Raw genomic sequence first — 17,887 nt, 5'->3', positions numbered from 1 at the left:
AGTCATCATGCTACCGGACTTCAAATTATACTACAAGGCTACAGTAACCAAAACATCATGGTACTGGTACAAAAACGGACATATAGACGAATGGAGCAGAACAGAGACCTCAGAAATAACACCACACATCTAGAACCATCTGATCTTCAACAAACCTAACAAAAACAAGCAATTGGGAAAGGAGCTCCTATTCAGTGAATGGTGCTGGGAAAACTGGCTAGCCATATGCAGAAAACTGAAACTGGACCCCTTCCTATACCTTATACAAAAATTAACTCAAGATTGATTAAAGACTTAAATATAAATCCAAAACCATAAAATCCCTAGAAGAAAACCTAGGCAATACCATTCAGGACACAGGCACAGGCAAATCCTTCATGACAAAAACGCCAAAAGCAATTGCAACAAAAGCCAAAATTGACAACTGGGATCTAATTAAACTAAAGAGCTTCTGCACAGCAAAAGAAACTATCATCAGAGGGAACAGGCAACCTACAGAATGGAAAAAAAATTTTGCAAACTACCTATCTGACAAAGGTCTAGTGTCCAGAATTTACAAGGAACTTAAACATATTTATAAGAAAAAAAAAACCAACATCCTCATCAAAATGTGAGCAAAGGATATGAACAGACACTTCTCAAAAGAAGACATTTATGCAGCCAACAAACGTATGAAAAAAAGTTCAACATCACTGATCATTTGATAAATGCAAATGAAAAGCACAATGAGATACCATCTCACACCAGTCAGAACGGCAATTATTAAAAAGTCAGGAAACAATAGATGCTGGAGAGGCAGTGGAGAAATAGGAATGATTTTATACTGTTGGTGGGAATGTAAATTATTTCAACCATTGTGGAAGACAGTGTGGCTATTCCTCAAGGATCTAGAACCAGAAATACCCTTTGACCCAGCAATCCCATTACTGGGTATATACCTAAAGGACTTTAAGTCATTCTACTATAAAGAAACATGCGAAACAGCAGCGGAGTTTTAAACTTTAAATAGACAGGTCTGAGTGCCTGAACTTGCCTTTTCATTTTACTTCATCCTCCAAGGAGTTCAATCACTTGGCGTGACTTCACTACTTTTAAGCAAAAGAGTGGTGCCCAGGCAACATGGGTGACTGGAGCGCCTTAGGCAAGCTCCTTGACAAGGTTCAAGCCTACTCAACTGCTGGAGGGAAGGTGTGGCTGTCAGTACTTTTCATTTTCCGAATCCTGCTGCTGGGGACAGCGGTTGAGTCAGCCTGGGGAGATGAGCAGTCTGCCTTTCGTTGTAACACTCAGCAACCTGGTTGTGAAAACGTCTGCTATGACAAGTCTTTCCCAATCTCTCATGTGCGCTTCTGGGTCCTGCAGATCATATTTGTGTCTGTACCCACACTCTTGTACCTGGCTCATGTGTTCTATGTGATGCGAAAGGAAGAGAAACTGAACAAGAAAGAGGAAGAACTCAAGGTTGCCCAAACTGATGGTGTCAATGTGGACATGCACTTGAAGCAGATTGAAATAAAGAAGTTCAAGTACGGTATTGAAGAGCATGGTAAGGTGAAAATGCGAGGGGGGTTGCTGCGAACCTACATCATCAGTATCCTCTTCAAGTCTATCTTTGAGGTGGCCTTCTTGCTGATCCAGTGGTACATCTATGGATTCAGCTTGAGTGCTGTTTACACTTGCAAAAGAGATCCCTGCCCACATCAGGTGGACTGTTTCCTCTCTCGCCCCACAGAGAAAACCATCTTCATCATCTTCATGCTGGTGGTGTCCTTGGTGTCCCTGGCCTTGAATATCATTGAACTCTTCTATGTTTTCTTCAAGGGCGTTAAGGATCGGGTTAAGGGAAAGAGCGACCCTTACCATGCGACCAGTGGCACGCTGAGCCCTGCCAAAGACTGTGGGTCTCAAAAATATGCTTATTTCAATGGCTGCTCCTCACCAACCGCTCCCCTCTCACCTATGTCTCCTCCTGGGTACAAGCTGGTTACTGGCGACAGAAACAATTCTTCTTGCTGCAATTACAACAAGCAAGCAAGTGAGCAAAACTGGGCTAATTACAGTGCAGAACAAAATCGAATGGGGCAGGCGGGAAGCACCATCTCTAACTCCCATGCACAGCCTTTTGATTTCCCCGATGATAACCAGAATTCTAAAAAACTAGCTGCTGGATATGAATTACAGCCACTAGCCATTGTGGACCAGCGACCTTCAAGCAGAGCCAGCAGTCGTGCCAGCAGCAGACCTCGGCCTGATGACCTGGAGATCTAGATACAGGCTTGAAAGCATCAAGATTCCACTCAATTGTGGAGAAGAAAAAAGGTGCTGTAGAAAGTGCACCAGGTGTTAATTTTGATCCGGTGGAGGTGGTACTCAACAGCCTTATTCATGAGGCTTAGAAAACACAAAGACATTAGAATACCTAGGTTCACTGGGGGTGTATGGGGTAGATGGGTGGAGAGGGAGGGGATAAGAGAGGTGCATGTTGGTATTTAAAGTAGTGGATTCAAAGAACTTAGATTATAAATAAGAGTTCCATTAGGTGATACATAGATAAGGGCTTTTTCTCCCCGCAAACACCCCTAAGAATGGTTCTGTGTATGTGAATGAGTGGGTGGTAATTGTGGCTAAATATTTTTGTTTTACCAAGAAACTGAAATAATTCTGGCCAGGAATAAATACTTCCTGAACATCTTAGGTCTTTTCAACAAGAAAAAGACAGAGGATTGTCCTTAAGTCCCTGCTAAAACATTCCATTGTTAAAATTTGCACTTTGAAGGTAAGCTTTCTAGGCCTGACCCTCCAGGTGTCAATGGACTTGTGCTACTATATTTTTTTATTCTTGGTATCAGTTTAAAATTCAGACAAGGCCCACAGAATAAGATTTTCCATGCATTTGCAAATATGTATATTCTTTTTCCATCCACTTGCACAATATCATTACCATCACTTTTTCATCATTCCTCAGCTACTACTCACATTCATTTAATGGTTTCTGTAAACATTTTTAAGACAGTTGGGATGTCACTTAACATTTTTCTTTTTTTGAGCTAAAGTCAGGGAATCAAGCCATGCTTAATATTTAACAATCACTTGTATGTGTGTGGAAGAGTTTGTTTTGTTTGTCATGTATTGGTACAAGCAGATACAGTATAAACTCACAAACACAGATTTGAAAATAATGCACATACGGTGTTCAAATTTGAACCTTTCTCATGGATTTTTGTGGTGTGGGCCAATATGGTGTTTACATTATATAATTCCTGCTGTGGCAAGTAAAGCACACTTTTTTTTTCTCCTAAAATGTTTTTCCCCGTGTATCCTATTATGGATACTGGTTTTGTTAATTATGATTCTTTATTTTCTCTCCTTTTCTTAGGATATAGCAGTAATGCTATTACTGAAATGAATTTCCTTTTTCTGAAATGTAATCATTGATGCTTGAATGATAGAATTTTAGTACTGTAAACAGGCTTTAGTCATTAATGTGAGAGACTTAGAAAAAATGCTTAGAGTGGACTATTAAATGTGCCTAAATGAATTTTGCAGTAACTGGTATTCTTGGGTTTTCCTACTTAATACACAGTAATTCAGAACTTGTATTCTATTATGAGTTTAACAGTCTTTTGGAGTGACCAGCAACTTTGATGTTTGCACTAAGATTTTATTTGGAATGCAAGAGAGGTTGAAAGAGGTTTCAGTAGTACACATACAACTAATTTATTTGAACTATATGTTGAAGACATCTACCAGTTTCTCCAAATGCCTTTTTTAAAACTCATCACAGAAGATTGGTGAAAATGCTGAGTATGACACTTTTCTTCTTGCATGCATGTCAGCTACATAAACAGTTTTGTACAATGAAAATTACTAATTTGTTTGACATTCCATGTTAAACTACGGTCATGTTCAGCTTCATTGCATGTAATGTAGACCTAGTCCATCAGATCATGTGTTCTGGAGAGTGTTCTTTATTCAATAAAGTTTTAATTTAGTATAAACATAAAAAAAAAAAGAAACATGCACACATATGTTTATTGCAGCACTATTTACAATAGCAGAGACATGGAACCAACCCAAATGCCCATCAATAATAGACTGGATAAAGAAAATATGCTACTTATGCACTATGGAATACTATGCAGCCATAAAAAGTAATGAGATCATGTCCTTTGCAGGGACATGGATGAAGCTGGAAGCAGCATCCTCAGCAAACTAACACAGGAATAGAAAACCAAACACTTGCATGTTCTCACTCATAAGTGGGAGCTGAACATTGAGAACACATGGACACAGAGAGGGGAATAACATACACCATGGCCTGTTGGGGAGTAGGGGTAAATAGAGGGAACTTAGAAGACTGGTCAATAGGTGCAGCAAACCACCATGCACATATATACCTATGTAACAACCTGCACATTCTGCACATGCATCCCTTTTTTAAAAAAAAAAGAAAGAAATTTTAAAAAAGAAATAGACAATGAATGCTTTCTGCTTTTTGGTGAAATCTGTCAATATTCCCCAAGCGATCTGAATTAATTCTCTCAGGTTCCAGCAGAAGATATGTGGACCATCTGAGAAACGCTAGGGTGAAGCCTGTTGTATGTGTGAGTAAACCTAGCAAACCTATGTACATGGATGGAATGACAATTACTCATTAGGTATAGAAAATTGTTCCTTGCTGCCTTATAACCGATATTTCTGAAAACTCACACACTAATACATACATGTGAGTGCATGCCCACCCTTCTGTGTTACAGTTCATTATTCATCCATTTCAGATTCATCCAAATCTTATTTATTGAGTAGCTACTCTGCGCCTGGCATTGTCCTAGGCTAGAAGTACAACAATGTGATATCTTGATATGGTCCTCAACACACAGAGTCATCTGTTGACACCTGTAGCAAACTTAACAGACAAATGTAATAATTTTCCCTTACAGACTACAACCTACAATTGATCAAACAGTTCCAATACCAATTCAGTATTACTTGATTAATTCACTCATTCATTAATTCATCATTTGCTCAAATACTTGCTGAACACAAACTATTTGTTAAGCACCATCTAGAAGCATCACCCTTGACTATAATTTGACAAACTTAGAAGTAAAAAATGTGACAATTTCCAGTTACAACAACCTTACATTATGATTTGTTTTGAAGATAAATTCTCTGAGGAATGCCATACTTAAGGTTACATTAATCACAATAGTGTGAATAATGTTTTGTTCAGTAATTGAAGAGTTTTTATTTGAAGCCTTTGCAGCTTCCCTAGAATTATCTTATTTGAATTTCCAAGTTCTTGCCATTTTTCCTTTTCTACTTTGATTTCTTCACGAGGTGATGTGCCACTGAGGTGGATGTGAGTATTCACTTGTTCCTTCAATTAAAAGTGCAAGGTTATCTCAGAGTTAAATAGTATTATATATCTGTGGAATATAGAGATCTAAAAGCCCTTTATGTTATTGTTCTCATAAATTGTACTAATATTTTGACGAGAGGCCAATTGGGCCAAGTTAAAATATCAATTATTTATTATTAATTTTATTTTATGAAAAAAGTCGGGAGTGAGTTTCCACTCAACTGAGACAACATAGGACCCGAAGACAGAAGCCTGACAGATGCAGAATAATGTGACGATCCCAGGCTCAGAAGAGAGGGAGGAAGAAAGGAGCTTGGAAAACAGTGACGAAAGTTAGAGAGAAAGTAGCTTCTGGGTCCTCCTTAGCAAATCCAAAAAGGGCAGATAATTTCTGCATGTGAACTAGAAAGTATAAGAAAGCTTGTGAGTATTAGAATTGGATTCTTTTGTAATACTGCAATATGACAAGTGGTTTAAATAATTTTACCTTCCAAATGTAATGTCATATAGATAGGAAAAAGGCTTTAAAGAAATATTCCACAATGTTATCTTTGTAACTAACCCAGAAAGATGAGATCACTAGATAGTCTCCCTTACTCTTGAGTTCTCTATTGTCCACAATGTGCATGTTTTGATCTAATAAGAAAAAAATCAATACTCATTTTAAAATGAAATGCTCTCTTCTTTTCCTGTCTTCAGAAATAATAACTTTCCAGTTTTGAGTAGGACTAAGTTTATTGCAAAGGAAAATTTTTTAGTTTTAAGTGAGCTTGTAACTGAAATCATGCCTTCCATTTCAATTTCTCTCCTAAAAATGGAAAGCAGAGCTTTTTGATTTGGAAAATGTATTTGTCAGCTATTCCCAAGACTAAGCACTTTGTGGTGCCCCTCCCTTTTTAACTGCAAAATAATATTATCACTTCCCAACAGCCCATTCTTATCAGGGATTAACTGGCTTTACCTCCACAACCACCAGTTCCTGGTAAACAGAAAAACAAGTAAATAAATAAAAATACCAATAATTCAGATACGTAAATACCACCTACCTCCACTACAGGATGTGCTATGGGTGACAGGATAATTTTACAGCCTGTAAAAATGCAGAGGATATAGCTAAGAAAGTATTTCATGTGCAAAACATTGAAAAGGTACAGGGGTCTCAATGGACTAGAGCAACTGTTACCCAGGATATGGCAGTCTGGCCCCCAAATCTCTTCATACTAAGATAACCATACAAAAACATCTGGAGATAAGCACATTAGTCTGGATTAGTTGCCTGCTAGGTCCCACGGGAAGGGTCCTACTCATTCTTCAGTATCATGACCATGGGTGCTGATCCTCTTGACAACCTGCCCTGCCTCTGCTGTCAATTACCCTCCCTGCTATATTACTTCTGTGCCTTATCCGTGCTTCTGTTGCTGGTTTTACTCATAATCATTTCTTTATGTGACAATCTCTCTATCCAGCTGTAAGCACCCCACATTTAGGAAAATACATTCCCTGTGTCTCTGTCCTCAGAGACCAGCTCTTGAAGTGCAACCTAATGATAATCAGTACACATTCATACAGTTGAGCTAAAATCCGTGAGGACTACTTCTGGCCTCCAGGCCTGCAGGCCTACAGGCTACCACTTACTTAATAAGCTGTTGTACTAAACAGATGGATTTCAAACCCTAGAAATCCAGTTCTAGAGTATTCGCTTTTAACCACTAGGCTAGCCCGCCTCAAGATTTCCCCTCTTAGGAAAAATAAGTAGAAGGCTTTGAAACATAATCTTTTTAAGCTACACACCTAGGACTTCTCTTAGGTCATGTTCTCTCACTTGAGATATCTTTATATTTTGAAGGATTTAGCCAATTCATGCTGATATTGATAACACTGAACCATAATTACTAGTGTCTGCATTTCAAATCTTGACTATTCTCTCACCTTCCTATGAACCCTCTATAAGCTACTCACTGTGTGAGGCTCCTGCCTTGCAGTCTCACAACATGAATCCTTAGCAATCCTTTTAAGTGTTATACTTACAACAAAACTATAACAGTCCAGTCACTGTAATATTCACACAGTAGGGATCTCAGAACATAGCCATAAAAGGCTGACTCTTTAATACTTTCTCACTGTGATGGCTCACTCAGGACTGTCCCGTATGGTCTTTACTGCCTCATATTCCAGCCACATCCTAAGACTTCAAGGTGGCACATGAATTAATGTTCCTTCCAAAATCCTATTAAATTGTTAGTATATTGAGGATAATCCATATATAGCCCCAATCTGAGAATGGGGCTATCAGTGATCAGATATATTAAGGAATTTTTATAATATGGAAAGCAGTATCGATTATTCTGATAAGACCAGAACAGAGAAAGCAAAAAGCCCAGAACACAAGTAAAGGAATCCATAGTTGAAGAGGAAGCTATGGACAAAGACCCCCAACTCGGTCATGATGCAGAAGTTTAAGTAATTAGAGAACTGTACAGAACAGCCAGACCAGTTATCCCTCTACTACCCACCCCACCACACACACACACACACACACACACACACACACACACACACACACACACACACAGTGAGTCAGGAATAAAGGCCTTCTGCCAAGGCAAAGGTAAAATCTCTAATAATAGTGTACCTGCCCCAGAGTTAAAGCTCTCTTTAAGGTATCCGGCCTGTGTTTTCCCATTCATACAAATTGGGACAGGTTGACACACCGTGTCCATGAACAAAGAGTTCAAGTCATTACCCTGAGCAGTCTCATCTGGGAACATTTACATTTGATGTTCCCTCGCTTGGCATGTTCTTTATCTGATTTGCACATGGCTTTCTTCTTTCTTCCTTTGGGCCTCTGCTCAAACTGTCAGCATACTAATAAAGCCTTCTATGACCAACCTATATGAAACAGTCACAAATCTTTCTCCATTCACAGCAGTATCTGGCCTCCTTACTCAGCTTTGTTTTTACTATCTGAATTATTATTTTTATATATTTGTTTACTTGTTATCTCCCTCTACTAAAACATAAGCTTCATGAGTGTAAGGAGTTGGTTTGTTCACTGCTGATTTTCTGATGTTTATGACAGTATCTGGCATTCAGTAGGTATTCAACAAATAATTATTGACTATATGAATGAATGAACCCAGGAATATGACAAGAAAGCTCAAGATGCCAGCTGTTTTGTGGGTAAAACAAAAGGCCTAAAATAGTGTAAAAATTTACAGGGTTCTGAGAATAATGTCTTCATGAAAAGTGGATTCCATTAAACCTAGAGCAACCAGAAACTCTTAATATTTTGAAGGTATATAGTTGTTATGCTCACCTAGAAAAGCAAAAGCACTTAGCATCTCCAGAAATAAAGAGATATATGCAAGAACATCATAGTCCAAATATAAACTAAAATGCTAAATGCATTTTAGCTGAAATGCATCATGACTGAACAATAAAGAGAGTGAAATAAAAAAGACTCCGTTTGACTTTTATGCTTAGAATATTCAGCCTCCAGTAGCACAGGTTTAGTGTCACAGAATTGTTGACTCTTATTTTCTCCTATGTATCCCAGCCCACCAAAGTAAGAACAACCTTCTAAGTAATAGCTGAGCAGATTGCTTCATTCTCAGACCTGATTATAAAGTTCCAAGTGGTGCAATCTTTATCTTTCCTAGTCCATGGCTTCTGCAGGCACTTCACTACGAGTATGTACTCACTAGCTATGTGTGGCTATTTAACATTAGCCCTCCCCCTCCCCCTCCCCCCTCCCTCTCCCTCTCCTTCTCCCTCTCCCTCTCCCTCCCCCTCCCCCTCGTTACCAAGGCTGGACTGTACTGCCGTGGTCTCGGCTCGCTGCAGCCTCCCTGCCCCGGGCTCCTGTGGTTCTCCTGCCTTGGCCTGCCCAGTGCCTGGGATTGCGGGCGCGTGCCGCCACGCCTGACTGGTTTTTGTATTTTTGGAGGAGACGGGGTTTTGCCCTGTTGACCACGCTGGTCTCTGGCTCCTGACCTCGAGTGGTCTGCCCGCCTCGGCCTCCCGGGGTGCTGGGATTGCAGACGGAGTCTCGCTCACTCAATGCAAGGTGTTGCCCAGGCTGGAGTGCAGTGGCGTGATCGCGGCTCGCCACAACCTCCACTTTCCAGCCACCTGCCTTGGCCTCCCAAAGTGCTAAGATTACAGCCTCTGCCCGGCGCCACCCCGTCTGGGAAGTGGGGAGCGTCTCTGCCTGGCCGCCCATCGTCTGGGATGTGGGGAGACCCTCCGCCCGGCCGCCCCGTCTGGGAAGTGAGGAGCGCCTCTGCCCAGCCGCCCTTCACCTGGGAGGTGGGGGGGCGCCTCTGCCCGGCCGCCCCGTCTGGGAGGTGAGGAGCGCCTCTGCCTGGCCACCCTTCATCTGGGAGGTTGGGGGAGACTCTGCCCGGCCGCCCCATCTGGGAAGTGGGCACTTCTGCCCGACCGCCCCGTCTGGGAGGTGAGGGGCGTCTGTGCCCGGCCGCCCTGTCTGGGAGGTGAGGAGCGCTTCTGCCCGGCTGCCCCGCCTGGGAAGTGAGGAGCGCCTCTGCCTGGCCGCCCTTCGTCTGGGAGGTGGGGAGCGCCTCTGCCCGGCCGCCCCATCTGGGAAGTGGGCGCCTCTGCCCGGCCGCCCCGTCTGGGAGGTGAGGAGCGCCTCTGCCTGGCCGCCACCCCATCTGGGAGGCAAGGTGTGCCTCTGCCCAGCTGCCCAGTCTGGGAAGTGAGGTGCGCCTCTGCCCGACCGCCCTGTCTGGAAAGTGAGGAGCACCTCTGCCCGGCCGCCCCGTCTGGGACGTGAGGAGCGCCTCTGCCTGGCCGCCCCATCTGGGAGGTGTACCCAACAGCTCCGAAGAGACAGCAACCATCGAGAACGGGCCAGGATGATGATGCCGGTTTTATTGAAAAGAAAACGGGGAAATGTGGGGAAAAGAAAGACAGATCAGATTGTTACTGTGTCTGTGTAGAAAGAAGTTGACATAGGAGACTCCATTTTGTTCTGTACTAAGAAAAATTCTTCTGCCTTGGGATGCTGTTAATCTATCACCTTACCCCCAACCCCGTGCTCTCTGAAACATGTGCTGTGTCAACTCAGGGTTAAATGGATTAAGGGCGGTGCAAGATGTGCTTTGTTAAACAGATGCTTGAAGGCAGCATGCTCCTTAAGAGTCATCACCACTCCCTAATCTCAAGTACCCAGGGACACAAACACTGCGGAAGGCCGCAGGGACCTCTGCCTAGGAAAACCAGAGACCTTTGTTCATGTGTTTATCTGCTGACCTTCTCTCCACTATTATCCTGTGACCCTGCCACATCCCCCTCTCTGAGAAACACCCAAGAATGATCAATAAATACTAAAAAAAAAAAAAAAATTAGTGAAGTTAAAATTATATAAAGCTAGTTCCCTTTCTAGTCACAATAGGCACCTTTTTTTTTTTTTTTTTTTTTTTTGAGACAGGGTCTCACTCTGTCACCCAGGCTGGAGTGCAGTGATGCGATCTTGGCTCACTGCAACCTCTGCTTCCTGGGTTCAAGGGATTCTCATGCCTCAGCTTCCCAAGTCGCTGGGATTATAGCTGTGTGCCACCACGCCCGGCTCATTTTTTTTGTATTTTTAGTAGAGATGGGGTTTCACCATGTTGGCCAGCCTGGTCTCAAACTCCTGACCTCAAATGATCCACCTGCCTCAGGCTCCCAAAGTGCTGGGATTACAGGTGTGAGCCACCGTGCCCAGCCACTAGCCACATTTTGAGTACTCAATAGCCACAAGTGGCTCATGACTACCATCACATAGATAGATAGATAGATAGATAGATAGATAGATAGATAGATAGATAGATACACACATACATACATACATACATACGTAAAATTGAACAGTGAAGAAATAGAACATTTCCATCATTGAAGAAACTCCTATTATTCCAACAAATGATGGAGAACAGTAGAAAAAATGAGTCAAAAAAGATAGGCAACAGTGCATCCTAGTATTTACACATGATTGGACAAGCAACATGTCTGCAGTTGCCAATACCTTCTCAGGCAGGAAAGCCTGGATTTTACATGTTTATACAAAATCACAAGCCCGTCTCCCCTTTGTTTCACACCACTGAAATTCTTGCTTAGAATCTAGCTCCATATTTATGGTATTTTATGAGGCATTATAATATGGATGAGAAATAATCTTGTGTTTCTGTTCTATTTTGGGTAGTAACCCTTAATAATGCTAAGACTGCAGGATGTCCTTCCAAGTGTTTTGTAAAACATATTTCTGTGATCAAAATTATGTAAAAGTAGTGTTTATTTTCTAAGTGTTGCTCCTGTTTCATTGTATTATCTTTTGAATTTTGGAAGAGGCATATTCTTCAGATTGATAGATTTAATTATTTCTAAAATACAATTGGAACTTGAAAGCTAGAGCTTATTTTATTATTGACTTTATTTCCCATCAAGATACGTTTCTTTCTCTGCTAGGAATCACAGTATTTGGTTCTGTATTGAATAACATTTGCATAGTAATAATTTTGTAAATGCAGTTTATTAATCTTTTAAAAGCTAAACCATAGAAAAAGCATTGAAAGTAATTATAATTATAGAAGGGAATTCAAAGTCAGGCTGGTAGCTTAAAATCATCCACAGAAATAGTAAAATGCTACAGATCAGCCCTCTGCTTCCTCCACCACTGAGTCAGTTTATCATCGAACCACTGGGCCTGAGGCTCTACAAGTTTGTAAGTTTATGATCTAAATGGTAAATATCAAAGAATAACCTATATTATGACAAAGACAGAAATGGAGATTTACATATATATTACTTAGAGTAAGAAATGAAACCAATAGAATTAAGTAACAATATAAACAACAAAAGTAGGAGGGACGTAGTAATACAAGTCAACCAAATTCCTCATCTTTCATAGGCAAAGTTTATAGTTACTATGTAAAACTGATAAATTGGGAAAAGTAGATTGCAGCATACTGTTTAGAATAATTGTGTTAACAGAAGGTTTAGGGAAAGAAGACAGAAGTAAATTTCTTTTCATTTAATATTGCTTCACACTGTCTGAACTTTTATTACATGCATATGTTATTTTAACAAATGTAAAATTTCCAAAATAAGACACATATTAACTACCATATTGACCTCATTCCACCAAATCTTCCATATGAATATGTAAATTGTGACTGATCTTAAACTGTTAAAGGAAAATAAAGGAACAAAAACATTTATCAGGTATACGCCATGTGTACTGTTCTAGGAGTTTCTATATTCATTAATTCTTAACTGTTAAACCCTCTCATGTCCCTGTGAAGCAGATATTATGCAAAAGCACTCTTGAAATGTAGCAACCTGCAAAGAGAAGGGGTTATATTTGGGGCAGATTTTTATACAGTCCCTACGATAATGGGGACACTCAATGTTAACTGTGTATAAAACTGACTTTATCAGTGATGTTAGATGTGGAACTACATTTCCCATTGAAGATTCCTTCATTCTTGTTAAAGAATAAAGACTATGAGATGTGAATAGAAGGGGAAAGTATATTATTGTTTGATCACGCTTGCTTGGCCACAGGTGGGCAAGCAGATTGACCTGTCCATCCAAGCTGAGTAATTCTTCACTCCTTCACTTTTTGTTTATGACTTTATTTCTTCATCCTTGGCAAGAGCAGAAAGTAAATCATGGCATTTCTTGGCTGAAAGGAAGTGGAACAGCTGTGACCCTTGAGATATTGTTTACTTTACTGCCTCCTGATACACACTCAGTCACTTTTGCTGGACATGCTTGATGGCTTTCGTTCATACAGTTGGCTGTTCCATCTGCTCCACCAATTGATGAAGAGGCAGAGAGTGGCTGCATTAAGCTACATTTATTAGTTCATTCATTAAAAATTTATAAGCACTTACCGTCTGCCAGATACTGAGGCAGCTGCAAATAGGAACAAATCAGGAACCCTACTCTTAAGGACCTAACAATCTAGTAAGGGAAAACAGACATGTAAATATTAATCATTACACAGTGAGAATGAGTACTAAAAGAGGTATGCATAATATAAAAACAGAGAAAAAAATAAGTTTGTATGGGAGAAAAGTGGAGAGAGGCAACCTCAGTTGCGAGGTAATTATGACAGGCCATCTGACTTCCAGAGCTACCCATATGTGGGAAGCTGAAAAATCACCCCCTAAAGATATTACTTCCTAATCCCTGGAACCTGTAAATGTTATTTTATATGGAAACTGGGTCTTCACAGATATGATTAAATTAAGGGTTTTGAGATTGGGAGATGATCCCGGATTCTCAGTGTGGTTCCTAAATGCAGTCCCATAAGGAGAAGGTAATTTGAGGATGAAGGCAAAGATCAGAGTGATACAGCCACAGGCCAAAGAATGCCAACCACCACCAGAAGAGGAAAGGAATGGCTTATCCTTTACAGGGAGGATAGCTCTAGCGACACCTTAATTGTGATTCAGCGATACTGATTTCAGGCTTCTGGCCTCTAGAACTCTGAGAGAAAAAAGTGTGTTGCTTGAAGTCACCCAGTTTGCAGGGATTTGTTACAGCAGCCACAGGAGACGAGTATACCCTGGGATCAGCTGAGGCTTTCTTACAATTGCATTTCAGTTCAACTTCTCTTTCTGCCAATCCTGTGAAACACACTAAGCCAAGTCTAAAGTAGTCATTCTCTTAGGGTCTAGCTTTTTGTGGCTTAGGTCAAAACTTTAGGATATATAAGAATTTGTCAAGAAGAGGAAAGTGATAGGTAAATGTATGCATCAATTTGACTGGGCTAATAAGGGATACTTGGATAGCTGGTAAAACATTATTTCTAGGTGTGTCAGTGAGGGTGTTTCTGGAAGAGATTAGCATTTGAATCTGCAGACTGAAAAAGAAAGATTGCCATCACCAAAACCAACGGGCATCATCCAGTCTGTTGAGGGCCCAAATAGAACAAAAAGGTAGAGAAAGAGCAAATTTTCTCTCTCTGGTTAAGCTGGGACATCCAGATTCTCCTGCCCTCAGACATCAGCATTCCTGAGTCTTAGGTCTTCGGCGCAGACTAAGACACCATCATCTCTCCTGGTTCTCAGGCCTTCGGTCTTGTACTAGAACAACTCTACTGGCTTTCCTGGTTTTCCAGCTTACAGATGGCAGATCTTGGGAATTCTCGCCTGCCATAATCATGTGAGCCAATTCTTCATAATAAATACTTTTCTATATACAGTACTTATATATATTCTATTGGTTCTGTTTCTTTGGCGAACTCTAGAGAAAGGGGAAATGGTCAGGGAAGGAACAATGTGTAAAAGCATGAGAGAACCCAGTGAATTTGAAGACCTCAGGGTCATTTAGGACATAGATGTTATGGTGAGCCTCACATGTTGAAGCTGTGCTCAGGGTATCCTTATGGCCTAATTTCCTGTTTTGTTTTTTACTTCTATCAAGCCCAGACCTGACACTAGAAGAGTGGGCCCACCTCATGCAAGGCTTTTCATTTTACGTTTGGATATTATTCTTAAAGCAGTGGGGGTAATATTGAGCAACTGTTTTAACATGATCAGATTGTGTGTTTCAAGATCATTCATCTGCAGTGTGTAAACACGAGTGAAGGAAAGAAGAGCAGAGGTAACAGGAGTACGATGAATGACAAATGCAAAGGGGAACAAGGCCACATGAACTCGGTATATGTTTCGTGGAATTTGAAAGGAAACAACTTCAAAAAACACCTGTGATCAGTTAGTGCTGACCTTGAGCCTCATAACTAAATGTTTAGAGGCTAAAAATATGAGAGGGAGACAATAGTTCTGAGGACAATGTATCTTTGATTATGGCTGGCAGAAAGTTGTAGGGATCTGGATCATTTGCCTGGCTTTGAATAAGATCTGCCACTTATTCATAAAATATTGTTAAGCAAGTTTTATGAACTATGTTTGCATTTTTCACATCTATATCATAAAGATAGTGATGATACTTATTTTATGGGAGTTACTGTGGGAATTAAATGAATTAACATATGTAAAGCACTGAGAAGAATACTTGGCACATAGAAAATGCTTAATAACATTAGGTATTATTAGTCCAGTAGTTGCCTCAAATGTTTTATAGTAGGGACAGCTGCTTTTCATTTATTAGAGCCCGGAAATCTCAGGAACTAGTAAGGAGAAAATAATATGTTTATTAAAGTTGCTGATTAAAGTTGGAAGAGATACATCAATACCAGAAACTTCACTTCCTGCCCAGCCCCCATTCTAACTTCCTTCTCCTCCTTCCCCGGTGAGAATGGTAAGCTAGGCAAGGAAATGCTATTTGCTTAGAACTAAATGGAGTATCCATTGTCATCTTGGCAAATCACCCATCTAAAACTGAGTTTATACTACCGTCGGTCTCATCCTTTGGTTCCAGCACTGGACTTGAACACCTCCAGTAATCGGAAACACAAACAGTCCTTATCCTCATAAATTCACAGTCTAGTGGAGGACACAGCCCAAAATGAACAATTATGTACTTATATAACAGCATAATAAATGGCATAATAGAAGCTGACTTGAGGGTGCTATGGGAGCGAAGAGGAAAGAAGAACTAATTCACCTTGGGGACGCAGGCCAGGTTTCACCAATACAATTTATCTGTGATGAATCTTAGAGAGTGAAGCTTTTCTTGCCAGGCAGAGAAGTTGGGACAGGCATATTTGATCAAAAAAGGAACAGCCAACAAAGTCACAGGGCTGGAAGGAGCCCAGCTTGTTTGGAAAATGTTGGTAGCTGGAACATAGCTTGAGCAGTGCAAGGAAGGGTGGCAGCTTGGCAAAGGAAGTAGGCTGAAAATTCTACAAAGCAATGCCAAGGTCTTCATAACTATCCTGAAGTTAAAGAGAGAGTCTGAAGATTCCTAAAAGAAGAGAAACATAATCAGATTGGGGGTTAGTAAATTTCTGTGGTGGTACCACGGATGGAAAAGAGCAAAACTATTGCAAAGCCTTCTGAACAGAATGAGGAAGTAAAGTCTCTTTGAGACTCAAAACTTAAAACCACGGTGATAGAGCCAATATTATATTAATATTTAAAATGCAAAACCCAAAATAAAAGGTCACTAAATGCTCTCCTCAGGATTCTGCATATAACTATGGAATTTTTCAGTTGCCCCAAAATTTTCTATTTATTTATATTTTCTTTATGTTTATTTCACTCTGAAGCACCATTTTATAGACACACAACTTCAGAAGACATGCTTGCCTTTTAGGTCAAAACAAATAAAGAAGTGAAAAGATCAAACCAAGAAAACTGGTCTTGTTTTGTTTTTAGTGTGAATGGCTAGAAAGTGTATATTGCCTGAAAAGAATTGCACTATCAATCTCTGCAAACGTTTCTGTTCCTGTGAAAAGTCAGTGCACATTACTCAACATATGTGCCCATCAGTCTCTACTAGCTTGAGCTGACGGTGGTCTGACAAAATTTCCCAAAAGAATAATATGTGCTAAAATGTCACTTCCTAAAACTGAGGATTTTAATTCACAAAGGCAAATTTAAAGCACAAATTTGGAATTAAAACAAAACAAAAACTTAGTCAATATGCAATATATTTTGGAAGTAAACTGTATTAATAGTGTTTCATAGGTTTTTCTTTTCCTGAAGTTATTAAGTATTCAAATAATATTTAGTGCTTTTTTTTGTTATAAGCTGATTGCATGCTTACAGTAAAACACTCACAATTAAAGCATAAAGGAGAAAATAAAAAATTATTCATAAAGGCCAGACCCAGAAATGTCCATCATAAATATTTTATACAATCCTTCCATTCACACACATATATAATATTATATATTTATCACTTATTTCTATTCATTTAAATTATGCCATGAGCATTTTCCTATAATACTCAATATTCTCTGAAAACAATATTTTAATAGCTGTATAATATTACACCACATTTCTAGTCCATAAATTATGTAACTATTAACTTATAGCTGAGCATTTTGGTTGCTTCCAATTTTCTATATTTTAAGAATTCTGCAACTTTCATTCTTGAACATAAATCATTCTTCGCATCCTTACATCTCTTGTGATTTCCTAAGGGCAAAATCTTAGAACTGGAATTGTTGGGTCAAAGTATAAGTTACATTGTTAAAACTTTTGCCACTTACTGCCAGATTGCTTCAGGGGCAGGTTTAGAACTGGAATTGTTGGGTCCAAGTATAAGTTACATTGTTAAAACTTTTGCCACTTACTGCCAAACTGCTTCAGGGGCAGGTTTTGCTAATTTGTAGTTGCATCGGGAGTGCATAGCTTGACAGACAAAAAACATGGTATATAATTAAGAATTACTTTCTCTTATTAAATGTAAAGTGGGATGTTTTCATAATATTTACTGGACAATTATATTCTGTGAATTGTTTCCCCATGTCCTATTGCAGGTTTCCTATTGAAATGTTTGTCTTCTTCATCTGCTTTCTCTTTTAAACTAAGGAAGAAGGGGAGTTTTCTTTGTATTATAGATACTTGGGGATGCTCAGGAATGCCCCTAAAGTGGAAAATTTGG

General features: G+C 39.9%; 1 protein-coding gene across 1 annotated transcript; it reads left to right on the top strand.

Moving 5' to 3' along the window:
• The first annotated feature begins 973 nt into the window (after window positions 1-973).
• LOC100975396 (gap junction alpha-1 protein-like) lies at window positions 974-4,016 on the top strand. The gene has a single exon (XM_014344986.4). It carries the CDS (start codon window positions 1,120-1,122, stop codon window positions 2,266-2,268), a length of 1,149 nt encoding a protein of 382 aa, XP_014200472.3. The 5' UTR covers window positions 974-1,119; the 3' UTR covers window positions 2,269-4,016.
• Window positions 4,017-17,887: the final 13,871 nt, after the last annotated feature.

This window comes from Pan paniscus, chromosome 11 (assembly GCF_029289425.2).
Source record: "Pan paniscus chromosome 11, NHGRI_mPanPan1-v2.0_pri, whole genome shotgun sequence".
Lineage (NCBI taxonomy): Eukaryota > Metazoa > Chordata > Mammalia > Primates > Hominidae > Pan > Pan paniscus.
The sequence above is the reverse complement of the archived record's forward strand: the minus strand, read 5'-3'. Positions and strand labels throughout refer to the sequence as shown.

Bases quoted from the DNA above. Each gene is read 5' to 3' on its own strand.
- LOC100975396 (XM_014344986.4), top strand. From the start codon at position 1,120: ATGGGTGACTGGAGCGCCTTAGGCAAGCTCCTTGACAAGGTTCAAGCC.